The 27,484-nt window shown below is 40.2% G+C and overlaps 3 protein-coding genes across 6 annotated transcripts; all 3 read right to left on the bottom strand.

Annotated features, from left to right (window-relative positions):
• Positions 1 to 1,176: 1,176 nt before the first annotated feature.
• On the bottom strand, positions 1,177 to 5,686 carry LOC104425858 (transmembrane 9 superfamily member 2). Its single transcript, XM_010038698.3, has 7 exons — positions 5,467 to 5,686; positions 4,401 to 4,441; positions 3,730 to 4,312; positions 3,455 to 3,592; positions 3,174 to 3,330; positions 2,605 to 3,089; positions 1,177 to 1,608 (listed from the first exon to the last, which is right to left on the bottom strand). The coding sequence occupies exons 1-7, from the start codon at positions 5,619 to 5,621 to the stop codon at positions 1,389 to 1,391; spliced, it is 1,779 nt and encodes a 592-aa protein (XP_010037000.2). The 5' UTR covers positions 5,622 to 5,686; the 3' UTR covers positions 1,177 to 1,388.
• Positions 5,687 to 10,950: 5,264 nt separating this feature from the next.
• On the bottom strand, positions 10,951 to 13,576 carry LOC104425859 (transcription factor MYB54). Its single transcript, XM_010038699.3, has 3 exons — positions 12,972 to 13,576; positions 11,988 to 12,464; positions 10,951 to 11,435 (listed from the first exon to the last, which is right to left on the bottom strand). The coding sequence occupies exons 1-3, from the start codon at positions 13,084 to 13,086 to the stop codon at positions 11,236 to 11,238; spliced, it is 792 nt and encodes a 263-aa protein (XP_010037001.1). The 5' UTR covers positions 13,087 to 13,576; the 3' UTR covers positions 10,951 to 11,235.
• Positions 13,577 to 15,744: 2,168 nt separating this feature from the next.
• Positions 15,745 to 24,005, bottom strand: LOC104425860 (pentatricopeptide repeat-containing protein At1g73400, mitochondrial). Of its 4 annotated transcripts, none has more exons than XM_018865856.2 (2): positions 16,723 to 24,005; positions 15,745 to 16,614 (listed from the first exon to the last, which is right to left on the bottom strand). In XM_018865856.2, exon 1 carries the CDS (start codon positions 23,649 to 23,651, stop codon positions 21,933 to 21,935), a length of 1,719 nt encoding a protein of 572 aa, XP_018721401.2. In that variant the 5' UTR covers positions 23,652 to 24,005; the 3' UTR covers positions 15,745 to 16,614; positions 16,723 to 21,932. The 4 variants fall into 4 exon arrangements, with proteins under 4 accessions (XP_018721401.2, XP_018721402.2, XP_018721403.2 ...); XM_018865857.2 differs by having other exon boundaries at positions 15,745 to 17,304; positions 17,925 to 24,005; XM_018865858.2 differs by having other exon boundaries at positions 15,745 to 18,114; positions 19,410 to 24,005.
• Positions 24,006 to 27,484: the final 3,479 nt, after the last annotated feature.

Genomic DNA, 27,484 nt, shown 5'->3' with positions numbered 1-27,484 from the left:
CAAGATTAGGAACCGGGAACCGGACCGTCAACTGTACAAACCGCCCAAAACAAGCCGGTTCGGTCTGGTCCGGTCCAATCCCAGTTCGGACGGTTTCCGTTGCACACCCCTACTGATTGGTGCTTGCAGTGATACCGGCATTGCATGAGATCTGGTCAGTGCCTAGGAAACATGACTTTCGACCTTCGCGTCCGAATCACCGCCCGCGGATCTTCAATGGCCTCTTGTCAAACACAAACCTTTCGTGAGCCCGCTGCCACCTGGACGGCCCATTACAAGTTGGGTCAGTGGCAAGCCAACACGTTTGGACGTTCGGGCCTTCCAGTTACAACGGCGTTTGGCCCATTAATTATGAAATTAGAGAATTAGAGGGCTGATCCCGCACCCGAAGCCCCGCGGGGTCGCCCAGATCTAGCCTAATCGAATGCATCTTCAGCCGAAGGCCCGGCCCAGAAGGACCCATCGATGGTTAACTTGATATGACAATACAATCAGACATTTTCCTATGATTGCAGGAGACATGATGAAGCCTGTCCCAGAAAGAGAAGACGTGTTGCTGTGTTGAAGGGTCAAAGCTATTTCCATAGGCAAGACCATTAACTACGTTTGGTATCATCACTAGGGCTCCGTTTATTAACTTTTTTATTTCTCTAGTGTTCTATTTTTTATATTCTCCAAAATAGAAAAAGAATATAAATCAATTTGATAACGTTAGTTAATTTTACTATTCTCTAAAATAAAAAAGTAGACAGGGAATAAATTTGAATTAAAAACAATAAGCAAAAAGGAGTTGCTTATTCTAAAAGAATCCATTTTCTTTAACTAGTCCGCCCACCACCGCCTACTTGCCTGCTACCCAACGATGGGCTAGAGGAGGAAGTAGAAGATAGGAAAAAAATTAGAGAAAAAAATAGAAAAATATCAAAATATTATTAAAAATTAAAAAAAATGTACATCACAAAAAAAAAAATTATAGATCATACAAAACAACGTTCATATTCTTTTTTTATTCTAGAAATAGAAATTTTGTATAGTTATCAAATGTATTCTTTTACTCATAAACTATTCCAAGAAATATAAATAAATAAAATTATTTTTGAAAAAAATTATTCCCGAAAATAGAAATATTATCAAACACCATGATAGTGTTAACAAGAGATACATACAATGTGGATGGAACACAAAACCAATCACAAAAACCATTTATAGAAATCGGCACAAACATGCAGGATAAGTCATACCCGCTTTCTCAGGTAGCAAGACATGTGAGGAGAACTATACGCTTCTGCTCTTGATACAAGCACCAAAAGCATCTTGCGAAAAGGCTACTACACAGGGCAGCTAATAAGAGACGGAAGACGATGCGGAGATTGAAAAGGACCACCTGCCTACTCGCACTTGATGGATCCGTATATGCGTCGGATGAATAATAAGGCAGCGCAAAAACCTACGGTCCCAAGCACGAGGAAAACTCCATAGCAGATGCAGGCCATGTAGCCAAAGAAGAATGAAGTTTGCATGAACCCGTCCATATCAGACCGTGCATAGTAGTAGTACAAGCAATACCCATAGATAAATAATCCAGTTGATCCACCACAGAGAAAAGACCTGCGAAATGACAAAGGCATCAGGCTGCTGTCAGCACAGTCAAAACTCACGTATGTATGCCATGTACATATTCAACTGAAGAGAAAATCCTAGCGCCTTTAAAAGGACAAGTCGATTCGACCTTGTGTTGAGCACGGATGACTTAAGATAAATAATTATTGCGACTGCCATGGCTATGTGCAGGATTTCTCCAAGTGTATGTGGAAGTTCCTCGCAGCCAGAGCTTGTGAAACTTCAAGTTGTGAAGAAACTATTGACAAAGAGAAAGTAGCAACCACCCATCTATCTGAAGCCACTACTGGCAATCTTCTGCTAACTGCTCTCTAAGAATAGAGTGTGGACGATCAGTCCCTGTGGCATCACCAAATCTTCTGAGTTTATTGACTAATACTAGCTAACATGAAACTTTTCAAGTTAAATCAGAAGAATACGCATCATCAGTCAAATTCATTGGAACAGATACTTTGCATAGAATAAGCCATTTCCGGCACCTAATTAGAATTGTCAGTGTTGTCCTGCTTCTAGCCCGTTGTCCCACAAGGAATGTGGCACCCACGCCTTCTCATGACCTAGTTCGTATATATCTTCTCTGAGAAGGTAGTTTCTCCCCTTCCATAATTCAGCCAGTCAAAATTCTAAATTTCAAAGCTTGTCCTTGTGTAATAAACGACATATAAAATAGGATAACTGAGCATCACTAAATTGTGATTGAAGTGCTTCCATGTGTAAATAAAAGCTAAACAGAGGCGTGACATTGGTTAGCAATCTTTGCTATCTTCTTCCAACATCTTCCCGTCACTTTTGCAACTCATGTGATCATAGGTAAACAATTTGACTCAAGCAAGTTAAACGTGACTGGGGATGCCAAGCATGGTGTTTAGTATTCATTTTTTAACTGTGAAGGGCAACTCAAAGGAAAACCAGCAAGCAGGAATCTACAGCACATTATATAAATAAGCCAAAGATAAAAAAATATGGAATCATTGCATGGCATACCTCCACCACCATTTATGGTCCTCGGCAGCAAGTTGGAGGTAGGTCAATGCCACCGTGATAAAAGCAGTGACTATCAAGAGAATGATGAAAACAATAAACAAGATGTTGTATATGGTATAGATCCTGTGACCCCAGACACTGGCAAAAATGTAGTATAGCTCGATGTATTTAACAATGAACGGGAGAAAACCAGCCATTGCCATCTGAGGGATTGTGCCCCTGTACCATGGCAACGGTGGAATCTCTCTGGGGTACTCAGTGGTGCGGCATGGAGCTTGAACATCGGCCTTGCTATTCTTCCCAGCAATCCCGCCCAATACGAGCAACGGTGATGCTACAAGTGTCCATATGAGAACTATGACCAAAATCGTGCCAAATGGAAGAGCTGCCGTGGCAGTGTAGACAACACCGACACTGTTTAAGAAGCAGAATGTGAGAAAGAGAGGCCCACAGAAGAGGCATCCAGTCAATACTAGATTCCTGACCTGCCATATTAGAAAGAAAGAAATTCAATCAACAAGCAGTGTGCTGTATATAACGTCCATAGGAAAAATTTCGCTGCTGCATACCCAGTTTGTTCCCTCCAGCTGACAGTATAAGGAAGTAGCAGTATAGCCTGCAATTCCTGACGTGAGTGCATAGATAACAACCAGTGCCGTAAATAGCATGCCTCGGTTGTATGGATAAAAGACACCAATCGATGCCAATATAAAGATGAATACAGTACTGCAGAACACAAATCACGAATTGCCTGATTAAGATAAACAGAGGGATATGGTTGCTATAAAAGGTGGTGCAAATTCCTATTGCAAATATGCTTCAACAGACACCAGATGATCTTGATACTTACAGAGTAAACAGCTGAGTACCAGAACCAACTGCAGCAGCAAAAAGAGATTTATACTTTGGGAACCTGAACACATCCCCGTGTATGTATTTCCATCCAGTCTTCTCCTCATCTTCAGCCGATTCTTCATCATGGGCATATCTATTTGTCATAAACAAAAACAGAAGAAAGACAGAGCTGTCCTATCATGTTCATAGAAAGAAAGAAAGAAGGCACATAACTTTTCATGTTTAGAGAAAATCAGGCAGGCAAACGGGTGATGAGAGGGTGACCCTAACTTGACAAAATCTTTCTTCAGAGCTCTCCAGAGGATTGTGGCAAGAATTCCAGTCAACAGAAGAACTGTACCACAAGAATTTACGTTCGAAAACAAGTGAATCTCAAGATGATAAGGCGAAAAAGATGACCAAGTGTATTTATCCATCCTTTTCTCATAAGGAATAATTGTTTCTTTCCACTTTGCTGAGTACATAAACTGAAAATCAACTTCTTTGTCTTCTGTAAGATCTGCAATGCTCTTTGGGTCTGTCCTGACAGTAATTTCGATCACACGGTCCTTGTTGTAAAAGATCTCAAATATAACACGCTTAAAAAGAAGATACTTGTATTCATTTGGATCCCTGCCGTCCTTGTCAATCATCCCAATAAAACCCCAAATGGGCAAGTCATCATAATACATCTGAAAGTAATAGTCCTGGATGATTGCAGTCCGAAATCGTGCTACTTCTACCTTTGAGAGTGTTTTCCTGCAAGCAACTTCATCTTCCTTGCTCACCAAAAATTCCAGCTTGAAGGGAGCACTAACTAAACGATCTCCATTTAAAACTTCACCCAGAGTTTCTTTTTTCTCTTTCACGCGATCTGTGATGGAAATCAATTTAAAGAATCAAGGCTTTTGAGATATAATAATGCAGAAAAAACCCAACTCTGGAGATATCAGCACACAGACCTGGTGTACAATACGGAAGATCGAAGTAGCGATATGTTTCGCTGCATGAAGAAAATGACAAAAAATCATAAGCTTGGCTTGAGATATGAAAGTTTCTAGGATTTTTACCCTAAGAAGAGACTCTATGGAAAAGTGGAGGACAGAAAGCTACGAGCGTAAGCAGATACGTACAGGTTTGAAAGAACATATATAGCAAATCTTGGAAATCCTTAGAGTTACCTGCCTTCCAAATATCAGTCCTGTCAAATTCAACATCTTTTCTTCTTTCTGGTTCAAATCACTAGCTGTGTCGTAAATGACATAAACTATATTCATTCGACTTCGATTTGCAAAGAAAATTTACATTACCTCTCTCAGTATTCAACCATTATTGATCACAAGACACGAACAATTTCAACACAGAAGGTCTTGAGTTAGATCATCAATTTTTTTCACTTTCCTTGGTTCGAGAAGGTGTCATGATGAATTCATCAATGTTTAGGCTCTTATGTCATGCTCCACACCATCCAGAAACTCAAAGGACGCAAGATCAACTAGGGCATCCATCTATGTTCAACCAAATACCTCAACGATCAGATGGGACAGCATCTTCGGCTTGGTTATTCAGGGTCAATTGCCCATACTTAGGACAAGAAGACAACAAGAAATCGGTACTTCATGGCAACGCAAGCAAGGTTCAGATTACATGTCATCAGCAATAAAGGGAACGTTTATCAGCTACTACTTCTCTCACCATATGTAATAAAATGCAAAACTCTCAAAGCAAATGGCAGCCTCAAGAAAGTAGTAATGACAGCTGTGCATGGACAAGAACGAGATCCAGATAAGCAGCACCCGCTCACCCAAACGAATGGACACGCACAAGTTACTACCGACTCTACCAGTTCAACTTATCGAAACTCACGTTTCTCCGAACTGGCATACTCGAGTCGCTTAAACATCACCCACTCGACATCGCGAAACGCCAATCGAAATCCACGAATGAAAGGCCACAGAGACCAGGAATTCCGAGTCCGACACCGTCGTATCGTGATCGAGCCAGGTCGTGTCCGCGGAGTGCCCTCACCTCGGATTGTGGAAAGGACCGACTTTGTTCGCGTAGAGAGGGACCGGCTCGCCCTCCTTGTAGCGTTGGCCGGACGGGCTCGACGTCGCCGCCTGAACGAAGCCGAGCGCCAGGACGGCGAGGTCGAAGATGGCGAAGATGGTCTCCTTCTTCATGGTCTCCGTGATCCGACACTGAGCAAGGAGAGGCCAGTATATGAGAATGAGATGGAGACGGAGAGGGAGACTCGCAGGGGAAGTGGATTAGTTTATTACCGGGGGCTGAAAAAGACTTGCATCACTTTGACTTGCGTCACTTTGACTGCTTTGACTGCTTGGCATTTGACTTTCCCGCGTTCTTGCCCAAAAAAAAAAAAAAAAATGGGAAGAAGAATAAGTTTCCTAAAAATATCGTTTGCATTGCTAAAATTAATTAATTAATGGAGAATATTTTTAGTGCCGACGAAAATTTATGTTAAAATATTTTTTTTGGTAAGGTAATTTATGTTAAAATATTTTTGTGAACAATTAAAATATTTTTCTTTTATTTAAAAATGATCACTTTTAGAAAAATATTTTATAAATTATTGATTTTCAGCGAAACAAAAGATCTCTTATATTCCTGAAATTAGAGGAACAGTGACCTTCTAATATTACCTCAAATTGTTTCTACTCAAGAGCTTTACCATATCTCAAATGTAGGAGAATATCAAAAAAAAAAAAACATTAAAATTATTATATTTGTATCAATTCAATCATAAATTTTTTAATAGTGATTAAGTCTTTTTAACCATTTTTAACTGGAAATCGATGATATGGTCATTAAATGGTGTACGTGACATAATCAACATTGACGTAGAAAATTTTAATTTTTTTTTTTTTGTCGATAAGGGTTTAACAGAGGACCATGGTCATTGGATGCGAGCTCGTGGCCCTTACTCAAAGCTAAGCATGGACCACAACTTTCACCTAGTGGTCGACAAGGGCTCACCACCCTCACACATGACCTCACTAGCCCCTAGGCGAGGATTGTAAGTCCTCGCCAGCCACAACACTCACCCAACTATGATCGAGGGCCATAAGCCCTTATCTAGTGGCCGATGAGGGGTCGCCAGCCTTGAACACTGTCAACGAGGGCTCGCAAGCTCTCACTTTAGTGGTCAACAGGGGTCACTAGGTCTTAGTTGGTGGTCAACGGCCCCTTGTCAACCCTTATTAAGAAGAAAAGAAAAGAAAATTTAAAAAATTCATGCAAGCACTATCCATATCGCAAAGAATAATCGATATCTATATCATCAATTTCTAGCTATAACTGACCTAATGAACTGAACTGGAAAATTCTCAAAATATTTAAGATCAAATTAATCAAATTGAAAGATTTATGATTAAATTAGTATAAATAAAATAAGTTTAAGAATTATTTTGAAATTTTTCCCTTAAATGCCGATCGCATTCGTTGATCCTTGGGACTTGACATGGGAAAATGACCATATCACTCCATTTTTCATTGCCCCACGGGCTTACCCGGTTCGGGCGCAAGTTACAAGGACCCAAAGGCATCTTTGGGCCCAATCCTGGCCCACCCGCACGTTTGTTATACGATGGCCCGATCACCTGCAATGCAACCGAAATGGCATGTCGACTGTCGGGCCCGCCCACTAATCACCTTGTGACCTATGGAGGGGAAATTTTGATAAAATAATGAATTCCCCGTACGAAAGGCCCGCAAGAAATATTTATTTAGAAAATCAATTCAGAAGAGCACATACAAAATGTTCATATTCGTTGCATCACATACTTTATGTAATGAAACATTATTTTTGTAGCAAGCATTATTGATCAAAAGTCAACCCCCCGTACTAACTCTTTCGCGGATGCTCAGCCATTTCTATCATCTAGACATCTCTCTATTTAAAAAAACACTTAAGCAAACTTGGTATTCATAATGACTGAATTTGGAGCCGTTTACCATCTCATTCTAAGGCTCAGACTGTGAATGAGGCGCCCGAATTTCTTGATACTTTTCTAACTATGCCACGTTTTGCACATTATACACGTAATTATCATTTTCCCTTTTTTTTTCTTTTATGCAAAGATAATATTGACAATATTTAAATATGGGGAAAAGTATCAAAAAAGTCATAAACTTATTACATTAGTACCAATTCAGTTCTAAACTTTTCAGTTGTATCAATTTAGTCCTAAACATTTTAATATTGATACCAATACAGTCCATTTGGCCAATTTTGGCTAGCCGGCGCTGACATGGTCATCGGCTGGTGACCGAATGCTGACGTGGCAATTTTTATGATTTTTTTTTATTAATTTTGTTATTTTTTTATTTTTCCTTTTTATTTTCGTCTTCTTCCCAGCGGTGGCCAATGAGCCTCCAGTGAGGCTTGCCGGCCTCTGGGCGAGGGCTGCGAAGCCCTCGCCTGCCGCCAGTGAGGGTCGCGGCCCTCACTCAGCCTCTCCCAGGGCCGCCGGCGAGGTGACTTCGCCCGAATCTGGGCGAGGCCAGCCTTGCCCGCGGCTGGTAAGGCCATGGCGGCCATCACCAAGGTGGAGGCGAGGGCCACGAATCCCTCGCCAGCCGCCGGCGAGGGTCACGACCCTCACTTGGCCTCACCCAGGGCCGCCTCGCCTAATGCTTAGCCCACTCCCAACCTCGATTTCCTCCACTTCGTTGCCGCGGGCTTTTGTTCTTCTTCTCCTTCCATGAGCAAAAAGCCATGAGCAATCCCACTAGCTGCTCCGATGGCGAAGGTTGGCCTTGCCCAGATCTAGGCTAAGCCGCAAGCAAGGCGGCCCTGGGCGAGGTCGAGCGAGGCCCGCAACCCTCGCCGGCGGTGGTGAGGGCTTCGCAGCCCTCACCTCCGCCCCGGTGATGGCCGCCATGGCCTCATCGGCGGCCTTGGGAGAGGACGGGCGAGGGCCGCGACAAGGCTCGCCGGCCACCGCCCGGGAAGAAGAAACGGAAAGAAAAGGAAAAAGAAAAAAATAACAAAAATTAATTAAAAAAAGTAATAAAAATTCGAAAGAAATAAAATAAAAAATCATAAAAATTGCCACATCGCGTCCGATCACGGCCGACGTCCACGTTAGCACCGGCCGGCCAAAATTGACCGAATTAACTAATTGGTACCAATATTAAAATGTTTAGGATTGAATTGGTCTAATTGAAAAGTTTAAGACTGAATTAGTACCAATAGGTTTAGGACTTTTTTGGTACTTTTTCCCTTAAATATGCCAATACTTCACGATGACATTTTTCCATGTGCCTTATAACAATACTAGCGTTCTCATTCATGTCTTGCGTATGCACTTTAAACTATATTCGTGGTTACATCAAAAAGACTTCACCCCGTTATGTTATTCATAGTAGATGCGGAACCCATCTACATGACAGTTGTTGATTAACTTCCTTTTCTTTCCACCGTTAGTAGATCTAATCGAAGGCTCTTATTAAATGACCTTAAACTGGAGCTGTCGAAGGCTCTTATTAAATGACCTTAAACTGGAGCTGATTAGTATTCGTACGTTGGAAGTAAGAGAGAGAGAGAGAGAGGGAGGCTCAATGGTGGTTGGAGAATTGGAATACCACCCCATTGATGGTTGACTTGGCAGGAGTACTGTGACATTTTGTACAAGGTTGTTATGTAAGCAAGAATACAAAGAGAGAGGGAGGGAGAGAGAGGTAGCAACCCAAGTTGGTTGGAGTGGCAAAGACAATACCAACGATCGAACCACGAATGAAGAAGACATGAAGCCTGTCCCAGAAAAGGAAATGACAATGTTTTTGAGTTGGAGGGTCAAAACTGTTTCCACCGGCAAGACCTTAGGTCGTTGTTCTTGGTGCAAGAACCCTTTTCTTTCTTTTTCCTTTCTTTTTTGTTAAGTTTTTTTTTGGGGGGGAATTTTGGGCAATTTCAGTTTTCTTTGATTGGTCTGAGAGTAGTTATTGATGCCTTTGACGTTTACAGTCCACCAATCCCACATTCTATCTATGCATGAAACCGAGACATACAATGAGGACGGAATATGAGACCCAATCACAAAAATAATTTCTGGATTATTCAGTTTTACCTAATTAAATAGACATAATAAATGATAGAGAAAGATAGAGTTGCAAGCTCGATTTAGGCTCCAAACAATTTTTCAAGACACAGAATTTGGATTGATTTCACTTGAGAGTGCATAACTTGACACATGAGGTCTCCTATCTTTTTCGTGGTGAAAATATATGAATGGAACCAATGAGACCACACAGAAAATTGTTTCAATGAATCTGTGAGGTTGTACGTGATTAAATTAGATTTAAGTTAGTTGCTAAAAGAATAATAATACTATAATGGTTTTGGTAGTGATGCTCGCCATTATGGTATTTCTGGGGAGTAACTAATGCAAATTAAACTATCTAATGCAAGTACACACTTCGCATCATCCAAATTTTTTCACTAAAAGAATGCCTCTAGCATACTTATAATTGAGATTGAAATTGTGATTGTTTATCTCATTCAATGTGCTTGATTGTTTATCTCATTCAATGTGCTCATTAGACATTGAAGCAAGAGTTGATTTTTCTCGCTAGCGAGATGTTTTGCGGTATACACGATGCACGGCTTTAATCAGGACATGGATTTTGTATCCTGATTGAGTTGAGACATTGCCAGAATCAGCTTTTCCTCTTCTTAGTACGAGGAATAGTTTGAATGGTGGGATCAACTAAAGATTCACAGTGATGAAGATGGGTTCGAATGTTGTTAAAAGTCGCTGTCGAAAACTATATTTTGATATGCGAGCCTTGCGGAAGAACCATCAAGCTCCCCATTATTTCCTGGTTTGTTAAGGTATTATGCTTGAATCAAGTGAATTGGGTAGTTATAGGTCCAATCAAGACGATATTGCTCCATTATCTAAATTACATCATGTCATAGAATAATCATGCAAGCCACCGGTAAATCAACAAGATTATAGTTTATCTATATGTGCAAGGGCAAATAAATAAATAAATAAATAAAGACTAGTTTCACGAAATGAATGAAGTAAATTTAAGCATGTATTATGAAGACGCAATTACTTTTGAAAATTCAAAATGCACGATGATGACACATCGGTGAAAACTATCTTTTACCAGCATCGTATGACGTAAAAGTTCATTATTTTGTCTGCCCTTTTGAAAAGTAAAAATTACTGGCAATTCGCCTTGACAATGATTTGAGTAATTGACGCATGTTCATCTGATTAGGGTTTCTCATTTCGCCAAGTGTTCAGCCCTCGCACACTGACCTTTTGCCTGGGGGATCATAACATGATGCATGTAACATAATTTCCCTTCAAGAAATTACTCGAAAATCCCCCTTTAATTTCGAAATCCCTTTCAATGTAAACTTCATGTAGCAGTTAAGGATTCAGATGATTAAAATATGCATACGTTAAGGTTAGTACTGGGGGAAATCAGAGCAGGTAACAGACATATGCAACATCCATATGCAAGATCCTATAATTTGGAGATGCTGAAATGTTGAAAATTCCTGCTTTTTCTCCAATGTGTGTATGGTTTTACACTAACATGTAGCTCAGCTACGTTCTGGTTTCTAATGGAGTACATAATGCCTTTTTTTTCTAGCTAGAGCTATATATTCATATATCTCTTTGAATAATTAAAAGTCCGTATCTCTGTCAATATCAAAGTGGCCGGCGCGATCTACGTGATATTGAGGCTCTACGAAGCCATTCTGAATTAATCAACGGGCAATTTGCGCGTGCTGTCTTTTGCGAAATACCCAGGCTAACAAGAGCTTCTGACCGATAAGAAATCAAAGAATGGAACGCTACCACCCTTGGCTTGATTATCTGCACTGTCATTAGCCGCTTCTTGATCGACCTCTTCATCGTCTCTTCTTGCATGGACGACGTCGATGACCTCACTTTTGTTAGAGTCGGTATTTACTTGGAGAAAATCATAAAACTCAGTAGGCTGAAGTTTATCTGCAAAGACATATACAAAAAGAGAATAAGATAATCATGCATCTGGAAAAGCTCAGAAATCGCATTTCTATAGTGATTTAAGCTCTAAGATTATCAGGATTACTCTAACCCATCCTCATGTTGCCTGTTCAGTTCATACTTTGTAATTAAGTTGAAGCATTTTACCCTTTGAAGCACTCATTTTGTTGATATTTCGCCCCTAAGGCTCCTTTGAAAGTTCAATAAAAAAATTATTATGTCTATCCGCAGAGAGAAATTATTTTGCAATAAGTTGAGTTAACCAAGTGCAATATGTCTATCGTCTAGAACATTTTTTTAAATCAAGTAGAAGTTTATTATATGCACATAAACACATGATATGGTTTTAATAAAATAATTTGACGAGACAAAAACTGCAATATTTCGAACAAAGGGAATGACAAAGTGTAAAAAAAAAAAGAGTACAGTAATGCGATTCATCAAAATGGAATTATAGGGAAATTATCTAACGATGTCTTCACTAACTCTAGAATATGTCTTTTCTAGAATTCACCATTTCAACGATGTAATTACCTTCACGAACAGGAATGTCGGGAGAAATCTGATGGTCAGTGTGGAATTGTTTGGTCAATGGAAGACCGGCATGAGCAAAAGCGCACTGGCCTAAACCAGAGAAGTTGTCGACAAACGATGAAGCGAGCTGGTAATTTGCGGTAGCACTAGCGCTCATCATCATGTTCATCATCTGCACGTCTTGTTGTTTGTTAGCCAATGAAGGCGAAGAATATCTCGTCCTTTCCTCCATCAGGGTCTGGGCTGCTCTCTTGGCGTAGAGCCTCGACCTCTCTCGACTCCGCCTCGCCATGATCACGTGCCAGTGGTTCTTGACCGCATTATCGGTCCGACCGGGGAATAGCCTTGCGATGACAGACCACCTGTTGCCGTGGATACGATGGGAAGCCAGAAGCTTTTCTTCTTCCTCTTCGGTGAAAGGGCTTCGATTGATTCTTGGATCCAGCTGATTGAACCACCTCAACCTACAACTCTTCCCTGATCATCACCAAACCACACTTCCCATAATTAGTTGCTGCTTCGGTGCAGACAAAATCATTATAAACTTGTCATAATAAAGGATTAATACATAGATTAGTCATGTTTAAATAATTGAATTCGTGAGACTCGTATAGATCTCACTTTACAGAACAAACGGTTCTTCGATAGATCAGGTCAAATAGACTACATACCATCGCAACGATTAGATAACATGAGATATTGGCCATATTAAATGACTATGATCAAACAAACTAGAACCAATCTCTCTCATCCACGACTGGCTAAAACATGGCGGCTACTTCCACCAAACATGTCCAACTCGATCTTAATTTCCTTAAGCGAGTCTAGACCAAGTAAGGACTTACCTTATCATTTTTCTAATGTCCATCGAAGCCTAGCTAAGATTGAAACCTTATATACCATGCATATATTGGATGAAAAACAGAAACTCCTGCATGGAAGTTGCAAACTTGATAAAGACCAAAGCCAAGACCAAACAAGCACCTGATCTTCCTTGTAGCTTCTCAGCGATGGCGTTCCAGTTATGGGGTCCGTACCGTTCCACCAGCTCGCGGAGCTTCTCATCTTCGGTGGGCCTCCAGTGGCCTCTGGTGCACATCTGATCAAAGTCCTCTCTAGCTAAAGCTCTTACACGAGATGAGTGAGGATGATCCAAACAAGAAAAACCTAGAAACAGCGGAACAAGATCAGAAACCCTAATCTCGAAACCACTGTTCCAAAACTCGCAATAGCTTTTCTTTCCTCCACAGCACAAGAAGAGGGTGTGGTTAGATCTCTTCAGAAACCACAGAATCTGAAGAACGATATATCTGCTAGCTTTCTTGATTGTACTGGCTTATATATAGATGTGAGAGAGAGAGGATAGCAAGGAGTGTACTTTGAGATATAAAAAATAGAGATAGAGAGGGAAGCGGGAAGGAGGGTGAGAATATAAAGAATAAGATGTGTAGGAATTGGAGGAGAAGATGAGAGAAATGGGAGTGAACGAAAGGAGGAGATGATGAAGAGCAGAGAGAGAGAGAGAGAGAGAGAGAGAGAGAGAGTTTTCCGTTAGAGAGTGCGGTGAGTTTGGAGGGGTTTGGACAGACCTTCACCAGCGATTGATGCAACGTCTAGGCTAACAAACCCTTATATGCAAGTCATCACATCCTTATTTTCTCTTACTTATTCATATATGTAGCCCTAAACTTACAAATATGAAATATTATATTATAGCTGTGAGAGAGAGAGAGAGAGAGAGAGAGAGGTTGCTTGGTGGGATGAACTCCGTTCCCCTCTCAACGTCTTCCCTCGTGTTTTTTCTAACCTAGCTACAACGCCATCTTTATACATGTAGTCCATGTATAACCCACGTTTTGGCTATAAATCTTAATCCATAATAAATTTATACGCTTTGGTTAGCACACATGTACACATCCAATCAATATTGATGCTTTTGCCTTTTTTACATTGTATTAAGTGCTGACTATTTCATTGCAATTGTGTTGGACATGAAGAAATTTATGTCAATTGTTGCTGCTTTTTCTGCAATTTATATATATATATTAGGTCACGAGTTGATAAAGAAGGGGTTGGTATATTCTTGTTAGATTTTATGTGGGCTTGATGTTAAAGGAGGGGATTTTAGGTTTTGATCACCTTTCAGACCTAACTGACCATTTGCTTGGAACCTCAGAACTGCACGTGGACGCTCGCAAAGAAGAAAACCCAGGGTGTGTTCTTAGTCAAACGCAGGAGTCTTGTAATGAATTTGCACCTGCGGTTGCACCAAATAACAGAAATAGTAGTTACCACCCCCAGAGCTTGGGAATTAACACCTTTGTAAGTAATCTAGAGCAGTAATTAGTTATTCAATTTAGTTGGAATTTCACGATGAAAAGGATCTCTATTATATGACGAGATATAGACAATTACTTTTGTTACGTAATTTTTCAAAAAAAAAACACCATGGATCTTTCTATTGAAGGAGTAAAGCTACGAAGTTCAGTATCCAAATGTTTTTGAAAAATTCAATGTACATTGCAAATCATTCCCCATTTTCATACATCATTATATGATTTTGGAATCTACTACATTTAAGAGGCACTTAGGTCCAAAGGCATTTTGGCTAAGCCAAAATAAGCATTTAAACTACTTTTATACGCAATAAATTATAAAGAGTGCGAACCCTGGTCAGTGGTCTCATTTGATTTATCCAAAATGAGCATTTAAATTGCCTTTATCTGCAGTAAATTATAAAATGTGTGAACCTTGGCTAGTGGTCTCATTTGATTTATTATGAGAACTTGCGCTAGTTCCTATATAGACTATATGCGTGATAGATGTATTGGTTTTCTAACCTTATTCATATCTAATTTCATATCTCATTATGTCCTCATATGGCGTCAAGTAGCCAATCATATATACAAAGTCTAATATAGTATCATAAACAGGAGTTTCGATGTTCGATTCTCCATTGTCTATGTTCCGATCTCTTCTGTTTTTCTTCTTACCTATGTCAATTTTACAAGCGTTGACCTTCAATTATTCTAGTTGAGAAGTAATTTGTGTATGGCGTAATTCTCTAGTAACTAAAATGCATGCCCACTTAATTTAATTAGTGACAGCAGCTTTTTTTAACTATGTCAACGTGCAGTGAAAATAAGTGCATAATTACCATTAATATATATGAAGGCAACATCGATTGTTCTTAATTGAAGTCTGCCGAATATAAATAACAAAGATAATGATTCAACTGATGACCCGTTTGTCCACAAATTATCAGCATGAACGACATGGATAATCTGGATTAGGGAATGATGACAGTGATTTAGGATCTGTTTGTTTAAAGAAAAATTATTTCCAAAAAAATATTTTTCAATTCTTCGGTATTTAGATGATTTGGAAAACTAATCAATTCACAAAAATCGTTTTTCATGAATTGAAAATGACAAATTTTGATAGAGGGAAGACGACTTCTCCTTGTAACAAGAATGAAATCATTTTCCCAAAACTACCAAACATATGAAAACTAACTTCTTTAAAAATGATTTCCATAGAAAATTTGCCGTCTGCCATGAAATTTTCAATGAAACAAACGCACCTAAAATTGATTATGACCCACTTCTTTTATCATTTCTATTCAAAATGATTACCACTTTCATTGAGTAGAGAAGCTAATGCTCAAATTGAAAACAAACAAGAACATCAAGAGCACGAGTAAAGTCTCACCCATACCCCTCAGAAACAATATAATACGAATATCAAGATAGAGTACTAGAGAAACAGAGAGGGAATGTCTGAATCCTATAATTAATGTACAACCAACGATGAGAAGTTTGTCTAATCTTGGCATGGAATAAAGTAATGAAAAGGGAGACAGGAGTCTCTTCCTTTGACCGTTGGCCTAACACTCTCAAAGTTGGAGAAACAGATTGTTTAATGGGTTCGACGTATCCGTCCCCCATTTTTCACCCAACATATGTCTAAATTTAAAGACACCAAAATCGGCCACAACATAGGTCACCGTCGCTACTGAACTCAACCCGTTTCTTGAACCGTGAACAACTTGGTAATTCAACCGCTTTTTAAGTGTTCACCACCTCTCTCTCTCTCTCTCTCTCTCTCTCTCTCTCTCTCTCTAACTCTCCACTTTCTTTAACTGTGAAGATGGACTCGTGATCGTTGATCGCCTGCACCATGAAAAGTTCTGTGGAATCAAGTGAAACAGTAACTTCTGAAAGTACTAGAATGATTAAACTGACAGGCTCAGCAGTAGTTTCATGCTTAAACTTCTTCTTAAGTCCTGACTGTTCACCAGTTTCACCTACTTTCTTTTCTTCTTCCTCTTCTTCTTTTTTTTTTGGCCTTATGTGTTTCCCTTCAGCCACATGTATTTTTCCTGATATAGCCGGAGAGGCTGTTTAATTCTCGCAGGAGCTTCAAGATCTTAATTCACCTGCATGCTTAACAACAACACAGCATCAGTATGGATGTAGACAAAGATGGTAATGATCTTGAATTAACTCAAATTATGCGTGCAGTCCAGAAATCTTCTTTTGCAAGTATTCGACGCTCCGTATACATCCCCAAGCTGATATATTTGGTCACCAAAGAGCTTCCTTGAGCAGATATTGGCCATCTGTCTCTGCGTTAGTCAATAAGAATCATAATTAAGAGGTACGACGTCAGATTTTTTTGGCAGATGGGTTTCTCAAAGGAATGTTGTTATGGACATCTAACTAAAGAGGAAAACCTGAAATGAAGTAATCACTTGACTGTAGCACCACCACAATTGACCATGTGAGAGGAATGCCTTTTACAAACCCATGGAAAATCGTTCCTCTAAGGAAGACTATTTTCTGCTTTAAGCATGGGCAAGTCCCTGATTAACGCCTTGCCTTTCTTTGCTTGGTTCATACCGGCTGATTACGACCCCTATGTTTATTCAGAATCAAGGGTTTCCAATTCCAGAAGAAATCACAACTTCTCAACCATGGGCAGCCGAAAGCTAACTTATAAACCATTCAGATTCCAAAGAAATAGCATTGCACATTGGGCCTCTATCCACATGATAACCAACTCACAACTATCTATCGCTAACATCTCATCTCTCTGTCTCTCTCTCTCTCTCTCTCTCTAGCATCTCTTGAAAGTCTTTTCTTCTACCTATAAAAAAAAAAAAAAAAACAAAAAAAAAACAAAACAAGAAAGTCTTTTCTTCTTTTGTATGTAAATCAATAGTACTCATCCTTCTACTTGCCTACCATAGCAATATCTATCTCTTAAAAAGTGTTTTACCATTCTTTTCAAGTATCTGTAGCTCGGAATATGATACCTGTAACAGAAATCCAGTTGAAGAAATTAGAGAAAATGCAAAATGAATTTGAGTGCAAATTACTTTTGAGGGCATTAGGTGGCAGATAAGGATATCTTAAAGTCATTATTAGCCGTCACTTTAAATGGAATAATATACTGATTCTGATGGAATATGACACCTTCTTCCGTATCTATACAATAGAAACTTGCTGTCTTTCACTGTATGACCACTAAATTCAACAGAGCTTTTCCTCCTTTCTGATTGCAACAATTTTTTATTTTTAATTTAAGGCTTGCTTCTAATGGGAGCAAGAGAATCTAGCAGAATGTTTTCTGCAAAAGGCCGGGAATTGGCCATCTAAGAAGTGCTTTTGATTGTAAGATTTTCAGGAGAGGAAAGTCTACAGCCAATGAGGAGCCCTTGACAATGGAGCACCCACTATAAAATTGGAGGTATTAGTTGAAGAAATCCTTTTCATGTGGAAACTTTTATCAATAGCACGAAGAACAGCTGCACTAAAAGACCATTTCTTTCGGCTCAAGTGTGGATTGAGACTTCATATTCACAAGTCCAAGATGATTACAACATTTTGTCGTGTTCATATTCGACAGATAAAGGAGCGTATCTTTATAACAAACCTCTCGAGTTGCATCATGTGGAAAAGAGTGCGTCCAGAATCTTCAATATTACTCCAAGAGTCGGCAGCATCCACAGAATAAAAGTCCAAGAAAGTGACAACGCCATCGAGCGTCCAAATGCAAATTTCCAACTTCAGCAATCGTCATTGCCATGGTGTACTCCACAAAGCTGGAAATGATTACACCACATCTGCGTGTAAATAAAGAAATACCGTCACCCTTAAAGTTACGCGCAATCTCAGAATATGATGTTGATCGGTCAAATATCAATTATGCTTCCAATAGAATACAGAGGCAAATACTTATACTACCTAATTGAGATATAAAGGATGACATTTTCAACTTATCTACAAATTAAACCATGATTTAGAGACCACAGAAATTCAATTTCTCCATGTTGCAGCTTATATCTACATTAATTCATAATGACCATTCTTGAATCTGATCCAAGGTTCAAACCAGCAACACTCTTATGCATTAAAAAAATTATAACAATAATAATAATTCAACCATACTGTCAAGATCCACTGAGTACAAGAAGCAATAAAGCCTACGCTGCAATGCCTTTTGTCCTCTTGCATATGATTTGATAGTGCCTAGACAGGGTTAAACAGGTTCTGGGAAGAATGGAATGGAATGTCAAAAGAAAAATGTCAAAAAGGAAATTCATGCCTTAAGCCAAGTATGACTTTATCCAAAGTACAGATAGGCCAACATTGACGAGCTACTCATAGTGGATTAGAAATGATAACTGAGAGCTATGGGAATACTGTAGTTTGTGCGAAAAAGTTAGAGTCTATTCCTTAAATCACATGTCTTAGATCGGTGCATTTTTCAAAGATTCTTTCAGACTACTATGAAGAAATGTGTAAAAGAGTTCAGATTGGGGGTCAGAGAAACCAGGCGACTGGAGATGCTAGAATGGGAACACTTGATCGTATAGCATGTTACAGGCCATACGCATCACGCACCTCCAAAATCGCCGAGAGAGAGAGAGACGTGATCTCGTCAACACGCTTTAGAGCAGTAAGTTAATCGAAGATGCTGAAGGAAGCAAATTAGCGTATTCAGAAGCATCTTGTGAGAGGGGAACCTCATAAGTGCTATAATAGCAATAGAGTCGGATCGAACATGACCATTCCCATTTAATAAAATAGCACATGATATGAGTGCCAAAAAAGAAAGTCTGCTCCTATAACTTTAAAAGTTTGGAATTAAAACTAGTGCACTAAATATTCCTCATGCCCTTCCCAGCCTACTATCTCTGCAATGCCTAACTCTAAAAGTGTGGAAGCATTTTGTCCGCCAATTCTAATCTCCGTTTAAATATACCCTGGTAGAGGCACGCTGTAAAATATCTTAAATTAACCATCCAAAGGCCCCCCCAACTAAAGAAAAATGAAAGCCATCCCAACTAGGTGGCTTATATTGGATGTGAAAGATCTCCTTCCTAAGATGAAGCAGCAGAGAAATGGATGGCCATACCTAACTTCAGCAGATGCCACCTCATTTCACTTTTGTCCGAAATGCCTAACTCTATAAGTGCGGAAGCATTTTGTCCGCCAATTCCAATCTCTGTTTAAATATAATCTGGTAGAGGCACGCTGTAAAATATGTTACATTAACCATCCAAAGGCCGCCCAACTAAAGAAAAATCAAAGCCATCCCAACTAGGTGGCTTATATTGGATGTGATGGATCTCCTTCCTAAGACGAAGCAGCAGAGCAATGGATGGCCATTCCTAAAATCAGCAAATGCCAAGTTATAAGGTTAAGCGGCAATGCTAATTCCAACTACATTTGCTATACAAGGATCAAACTGCAGTAATAGCCAGTCATTTCACTTTTCATCTTTGCATCTCAAGCAAAGTTTCACCTTAAATCCGTATCTTGTCACTATTATCTGTTCCAAAGATTAGAAACTTTTCAGAAGCAAAGTGCCCTGCTATTAAAATAAATGGAGAAAGATACGTCTAACTCAGCACATGTTAAGTGGAAGAGAGAGCAGACAAATAGATGACAGATTGTACAGTAAGAGTGATAGAAGAGTGATCATTAATGTTTTGTGGCAACAACTAACTGTGGTGTCATACATAATAGACATTCAAATTAGGTACTTGAGACAACACATGAAGTAAATAAGCACAACTGAAATTTATGTTCATGAAAGGTGCGGATGTGTTACATGGATCATATATGCAGAAACACTATTTGAATGTTTAATTGAACAGAAAACTTGGAAGTTCCAGAATATGTAGGCGTGGAAGTGGAACGACAGAAAAACACATCCTGTGATATCATCTTGAAAGCATCCGTCAGCATGTCAAGTTCAACCAGTAATAAATGGTCTTATAAGGACTACCATTATTAAGCTAAAGAACAGTCCAAAACCTCCGTCATGCATTAAGCTATAGGCAGAGCAAATTACAGCTAACCTCAAGCAGCGAGATCCAGAAACTGAAGTACTTCAAGTTGATAACATTTTATAACCTCAAATTCAATAGCCTCCATGATCCGCACTTGGCATTAGAAATAAATTGACAAATGGTTCCTGAGAGGCCATTTGGCATGTACCTGAAGGCCAAAGTCACCATGCTCCAATTTGATTACATATATCAAATGAAAAAAGAGTATAATACCCCCAGTCCCGCAGAAAGAGACTGGACTCCCTATGTATCCTCTACACTAAAATTGACTTTGTTTATCCATCATCAATGGTTTTTCCAAATACTTCTTGTGGTACACATAACCATGGAGAAAATCCACAAGAAAAGAATAAATCCATCAAATGTGAACACAGGGTGTGATATCTCTATATAAGAAATCAAACTACACAGATAGTCCCATTACATAATTCTACCAATCAAAGTCATCAGCTAGTCTCTCTATCCATGACCTCAAATGGCAACATCTGAGTTGTTAAAAGATTATCTATTAGAATAGCGACATAAGTTATTCACACATGTAATGGCAGATAGAACCATGAACCCGCGATTTCAATTACATTTACAATAGAACAAAAGCAAATTGAGTAAATGTTGCAATATGTGATCCGTCTTCAAGTAAGTGGAACATGGAAGAGGAGTTCAAACATATCAATCTTGGCACTGTAGAAGAGTGAAAATTGAAGCAAATCATTTCAACAAAACTTGTAAGCAGCCCTTTCCTCTCTGTCTCTCTCTTGAACTTCAAACCATAAATTTTGATTTGTTGGTTGTTTCTACGTTGGTGTTGGAAGTGACTTGCCGATTTTGGCCAGAAAGCTCTCCTTTGTTCGTTGTTAGGCAGAAACAGCACTTGAATGATGGCAGATCTTATTAATAAGAGAACATCTTCTGACATCTAAACCTATTTCCCTTTTCTTGAAATTTGTCCTCTTAAAAAGAATTTCTTCATACAGAGGCAATGAAAGATACATTTATAGGCAATGTGTATTGCTGAAGGTAACTTCTCAGGAGTTCAGATCGAGGCCAATGCAATAGAGCTAAGGACTCTTCTATGTGTCCTCCTTCCTTGCTGACAGCACCACCAAAATTTCAAACCACGGAAGAGATTTTGAACCCCAAACAGCAAATCGTGAAAGATGATGCATTTATATCCCTTTCATTCTTTTATCGGCAACACAAAAACCAGATTTGAGAAGGGCACTTAAGGCTAGTTGAGGTCATCATTATACACATCTCCGTCTTGCATTTTGATCAGATAAACTATTCTAGCAAAGAATGCCATAATCTGTGACTTTGATCACCTCCAATTTGAAGCATTTGTATAGACCTTAGCAGTTGTAGAAGATGGACAATTTGGCTCGATGTATGAGAAAGAAGTACAGTAAAGTCTCAAGGTCAAGTTCTGCATAGGCAGCTTTAAACTAAGTTATCCACGTTGTGATGAGAAACTCTCAGGATGTTCTTGTATTTTTATGGTAAAACAATCCTCAATTAGCATGTAGACGATAAGGTACGACTATCTGATCACATAGGACTTGGCTTGTGACTGCCTCTATATTTTCTCACTTTCCTCTCAACCTCACGCTTTTCCTCTTTTCGTTTAGCGCAAGTCGTCTGGCCATAGCAGGATTGTAAAACTGCCTCATATGCTCTGAAAGTCTATGAATGGCTTGAAGATCACCAGTTACTGATAGCTTCATCAGAAAAGAGTCAAACTTTCGATATGGCAATTTCAAACCTTTATTTATGACTGTGTCCAGAAGAAATCGTGCTTCTTCCACCATATTGCAGTCAAAAAGCCCTTCAATCATCACACAGTATGTATCTGCATCCTGTGCACAGCCCCTCTCATCCATCTCATGCCATGTCTCATATGCCCCTTCAGGATCACCCATCTGAAAGAACATTGAGATCAGCATATTGTAGGTTTGTACGCTGGGCATGCACTGGACCTCAATCATTTTCCTATAAAGCCTAATCGCTTCATCCACCGTTTTGTTGTCACAAAGAACCCTCAAGAAGCAGTTATAGGTGACAATGTCAGGGGGATAACCTTTGTTTCCCATCTCTTCCAGGAACTTATAAGCTTCCTCAACCTTCCCAGCCTTACACATCCCTTCAATAAACTCCTTGTAGGTTGAAACATCAGGAAGGCAACCACTGTTTATCATATGTCCCAGGAGTTTAAAGCACTCGTCCAGTTGATCATTCTGAACCAAAGCCGCAATCATGATCGCGTAGGTCTTCGCAGTGGGAGAAGACATGGTGGAGCCTTTGGTTCGCATAAACTCAAACAGTTCAGCTGCCTCGGTTACCATCCCTGCTTTACAAAAAGCATCGATCGCAGTATTGTAAGTGAAATTATCAGGCGTGAGACCCATTTGGATCATCTCTTCCAGAACCTTCATTCCTCTAGTCGGATTTCTTACTCTGCACCAACCAAAGAACAATATGCTGTAAGTATTAGAATCGGGTTTAACCTTATTCTTCACTCTCTCAAACAGTTCTTCGGCATCCTTAACCAAACTGCACTTGCACAAGGAATCCAATAGCAAGTTAAAGGCATTTATCTCCGGCTGGGTCTTCACCCGAATCCTCTTCTTCTTAGCGAATTTCTGAAGATGTGTCAAATACTTCTCCGTGTACTCCCTCAATATCCTCAGAAGAACTTCCATAGGGACTCTCTTCTTCTCCTTCCTCTTCATGTAATCCAACAGGTCGCAGACAATTCGAAACTGCTTCGCCTTGTACTTCGTACTGGACAGTATGTCCATCATCGCGTTATAAACCGGAGGCTCGTGCTCGTAATCTTCCCGGTGCCCCGCCAACGTGAAGAAACGGAACGCTATCTTCTCCTCGTATCGAAGCCGGTGAAGCACGCCGACGACCAAAGCGGTGGTCAGGCCAATGCCGGCCTGGTCCAAGGCTTTCTCCATGTCATGATACGCACAAGAATGATCCATCACGATTTTATACACCTTATCGGCATCGCTATCTAAACCCCCGTCCTCCACGCCACGGACGTCTTCGGGCCGCCCCGACGAGACGACGTCCGTGCAGAACAACCGCACGGCGACGCCGGCCGCGGCAGCAGGGCGGCGCGGGGGAAACGGGGATTCGTCGAGACACCAGCGAGGCGCGGACAGCCCCGGCAATATCCGCCGCGAGGATTCAGGATTCGCAATCGGAGGTCCGGCACCGGGCAACGCAGGAGGCGGAGATGGATTGTACTCCCGAGCGAGATTGCGACAGCAGCGGCCGTACCTACAAAGCCTCCTCATCTCAAACCGGCGAAACTCTACCGTGGCATTCCCGCCGTTCTTCTTCAGTCGACGAGGAAAACGTGAACCGTCGACTACTGGAGGAAGAGCAGGTCGGCTTGCGTATTGAAGAGGAGGAGGAGGAAGAGAAATGCCTGGTTGAGCGAGAGCCCCGCCGCCGCCGTGCCGCGGCCTGTTGCTCCGTCGTCTCCGAGCAATTTTCGAAGAGAGTCCGATGAGCTCAGCCCGAATCCGATCGCCAATTCCTGATGGCAGAAAAGGAGGGCTTCATAGTAAGCAGCTTGTGGATTAGCCCGTTGGGCTTGGGGACCCCTTTGTGACGGTTTTGGGCCTACGGCCATCACTCGAGAAACACTTGGGCTCGTTCGAGGCCCGGTCCATAATTACACTTTCCAATTTCCTCTCCTCTTTCCTTTCTTTCTTTGGTTAATAGCATGGGCTAGAATCTATATATACTCTAACCATCCACATATTCTCGTGAAGGCATGCTAAATGTTCCATCCACTTCAATCAGACAAGATTGCACTTGCAAAATGACGAGCAATTTTAGTAGTTTATTACTGTTAGGACTGTAAAAATATTCGACCCAAATTGAACCTGCCCAGCCTAACTTGACCCAAAAATTTCAGGCCTTTGTGGGTTTAGCCGGTTTGGATTTATGGCTCGAAATTTAACCAAACCTCCAAATACCTACTATTTTACTTACCACCCAAATCAAAACAAACTCGAATGGAAAAGACTTGAAATCCTTCTCGAGTCCACTCGATTCAATTAAGGGCTTTTTTGTTTTTTTTTATGCTCCTATCAGCATCTTACTTCCAACGAACTTCATGCCTACATCTTATATGTGAGGAATTTCCTTTTCATTTTTTCTCGAGTCAAGAATGATATTGGAATCATTTTACTGCACGGTCATTTGTTGAGATTAATTCTTCTCTTTTTTTTATGTTATCTCTAGTGCCAGGTCAATCATCAATGTCACAAAAACCCCACGCATTCACTGTTTAACGAGTGACATGCACGTTGTAACTGAATTCTTTTAGCCCGTCAATGATCTAGAGGTGAGTATGCAAGTGTTAGGGGTGAGCATTAGCCCAAGACCAATCCTAGACCGACCTAACTTGGCTAGTCCTAATTTGGTTCCTAGGGAAATTAAGTTAGTCCTTGGTCTTGGGACTCTTAAACCCTACACTGTACAAGTTGGTCATCGGTTCTGAGGCTTTAGGATTAATCGAAGTTGGACCAACTCTGTATATATCATATATTACAAATATAATGTATGCAATACATACTCTATAATTATTATATTTTTTCGCCCACTCAAACCCTAGCGCCTTTCACCTCTATTCTTTCTTATATTGTTTTCCCGTGTAAATTAAGTAGAAACCCACCCCGGATTCTGAAAAGAAAGAAAAAAGAAGAAGAAGAATAAATCCTCTTCCCTCACTTCGCTCTCTATGTTGGTCTCACTTGTCGCTTGCCTCTCTTCACTAGCCTCACTAGCACAGTTTAATTAGTAAAATTGCTTGCTTCTCTTGGCCTATCTCATGAACGTAGCTTAATAATCACAGGTGGAGATTTTTTGTTATTATTTTATCTCATATATTATGTTCGATATGTACTGATGTTTATAATTTGGTTGTCTAAGGTCACTTTGTCGATTGATATGTGATTTAAAAGAGTATATTCCTTTCAACGAACACAAAAAATGAAATTAGAAAATGATTAGCTCATCTTGAATTGACCCTGGAATCAAACTAAACCCATAACATTAGTCTGATCTTTGATCATAAAAATTAAGGATCAAGACTATGCAGATTAGACCACCCGCTTGGGTGGCGCTACTGGCGGCGAGCTTCTCCACCTAATACTCCCGATTGTCACAAGGGTGACTTACTCAGGACACGAGGGGTGGTGACTCACGTGCCTCCCTATGGTTTACTCTGCCGCATTGTCCGCGTACGAGGCTTCCTTGAGTCATAAAAAATAAAAAAAATAAAAAAGACTATGCAGATTTTCTTTATGGATTAGGCACTAAAAATCAACCCAATTCCGACCATGTTCACTTCTAGTAAGTGTATATACATCTAATAAAATATTTTATTTTTCATGATTGGCTAAGACACTGTTTGTTTATTTCGTAGAAAATAAATTATTTGTGAATTATTTTTTTAATTATTGTTTAGATTGATTAAAAAATGAATATTATTGATTAATTATTTTAAATGATGAAATTGAACCTATTTTAAATAATTCACTTTCCGCGAAATAAATGTATTTAATCAACAAAATTCTCTCTCGGACGGAGAAATCGAACTCACGCCACGCTCGTGGTTGCGAAATAAATTCAGCGTCCCCGCCGAATTTGAAATTTCGAAGGACGGGGAGTGGTTCGAATTTCGAACTTCGGCTTTAATTATTTTGGTACCTTTTGGCGACGACCTCCCCCGGGAATTATTACCGAACGTGATTAATTGGCTTGAAATCAAAGCAGAAGGGGCGGCAATTATGCTGTCAGCTATCATATCACGTGAGATTTGACCAACTCAATTGATCGTCCGCCGTGGGCCCCACCCCCCCAACCACCCAACCCAATCCATCGCGGTCTCGCCTCGCCCGTGAAAACGTGCCCCACTGTTCCCCGCCCGGACAGAACACTTTCCCCTTTTTCTTCTCTTTGTAATGATGGCTAAATCGTATTATTTAACAAGTGATTTCGAAACCCGAACCTACCTCATCCACATAGTCCATTTTTTCTTTTTTTTTTGGTCATAAGATAGTGAATATTATTACTATCCCGCAAAGAGGGTACCATTACAAGAATGGTCTAAACATAATAAAGAGATTAAGGGTTGAGGAGGATAATTAACCCAATTTGTAAGAAGGGACTTGGCTCGGTGGACTTTTGCGACCCAATACAGGAACCTTGTTGGACTCCGTGGACTCATAAGAAATAGAAACACCACTCATTTGGCCTAGAAGATTTTTGCAATCAGCGACCAGCGCTTGGGCCTGCCGGGAGGGCTCATCTCGGCCCCCACAACAGGGCTTCTCGGACGGCGAGGGTTTCTGCAACCCAGGCGATCGGAGCCAAGATTTAATTTGTAAAACCGGCAATCAGTAGCCCTGCATCATTTCGGCAAACACCAGCAACCGAGCCCTCCTTTGTCGAGCTACTCCAGGCCGCATCGACATTCATTTTCAGCATATGAGGATTAGGTGGTTTCCATTTTTCCGAGTTGCTGTGGGCTGTTTGTTGTCAATTAATGCTTCCCTTTCCTTTGGCGAACCATTTTATACGGAGATCTGCTATGATTTGTGCTTCTTCTTGGGTGCAAAGGGGATCGGCCTTCTTCCCTTGGAAGACCGCTAAGTTGCGGGTCTTCCATATTTGCCATAATAAAGTAGCGAAACGTATTTTTGGTTCTGATCCGGTCCTTGAGATGAGGTTATCTAAGATCCATTTGAGATGAGGCTTGAAAGTCAAGGCCGACCTCGCACCAGGCGGGTCGAGGCTGGTGACTGGCCAAAGAAAAAAGAAAAAAAAGAAGAAGAAAAAAGAGAGAAGAAAATGGAAGAGAGAGAACAAAGTATTCATAAATTTTGTTTTAGAAACAAGAAACATTTTTTTTTTCTTATTTCCGTTCCGGATATGTTTCTGGGAACAAAAAAATAATTTTGGAACAAAAACGCAAACAAACACGTTTACTTTCTTTTTTTGTTCCCGGAACAAAAAAAAAACAATTGTGTTCCTGGAAAAAGAAACACTTTTTAACAAATGCAGCCCAAATCTTTAAAGCCAAGGCCTCCAAACTCCTTTATGTTTTTCAAAA

This window comes from Eucalyptus grandis, chromosome 11 (genome assembly GCF_016545825.1).
Source record: "Eucalyptus grandis isolate ANBG69807.140 chromosome 11, ASM1654582v1, whole genome shotgun sequence".
NCBI classification, from domain to species: domain Eukaryota; kingdom Viridiplantae; phylum Streptophyta; class Magnoliopsida; order Myrtales; family Myrtaceae; genus Eucalyptus; species Eucalyptus grandis.
This window is presented reverse-complemented; position numbering and strand designations above follow the sequence as displayed.

What these genes read in the sequence shown, in the direction of transcription:
- LOC104425858 (XM_010038698.3), bottom strand. Translation starts at nt 5,621, where the DNA reads ATGAAGAAGGAGACCATCTTCGCCATCTTCGACCTCGCCGTCCTGGCG. An exon ending in GGTCCTTTCCACAATCCGAG is followed by an intron (nt 4,442 to 5,466) that starts GTGAGGGCACTC and finishes TTCTTCATGCAG; the next exon opens with CGAAACATATCGCTACTTCG. An exon ending in TCTTCCGTATTGTACACCAG is followed by an intron (nt 4,313 to 4,400) that starts GTCTGTGTGCTG and finishes TTTCCATCACAG; the next exon opens with ATCGCGTGAAAGAGAAAAAA.
- LOC104425859 (XM_010038699.3), bottom strand. Translation starts at nt 13,086, where the DNA reads ATGTGCACCAGAGGCCACTGGAGGCCCACCGAAGATGAGAAGCTCCGC. An exon ending in GAAGCTACAAGGAAGATCAG is followed by an intron (nt 12,465 to 12,971) that starts GTGCTTGTTTGG and finishes GGTGATGATCAG; the next exon opens with GGAAGAGTTGTAGGTTGAGG. An exon ending in CGACATTCCTGTTCGTGAAG is followed by an intron (nt 11,436 to 11,987) that starts GTAATTACATCG and finishes ATGTCTTTGCAG; the next exon opens with ATAAACTTCAGCCTACTGAG.
- LOC104425860 (XM_018865856.2), bottom strand. Translation starts at nt 23,651, where the DNA reads ATGAGGAGGCTTTGTAGGTACGGCCGCTGCTGTCGCAATCTCGCTCGG.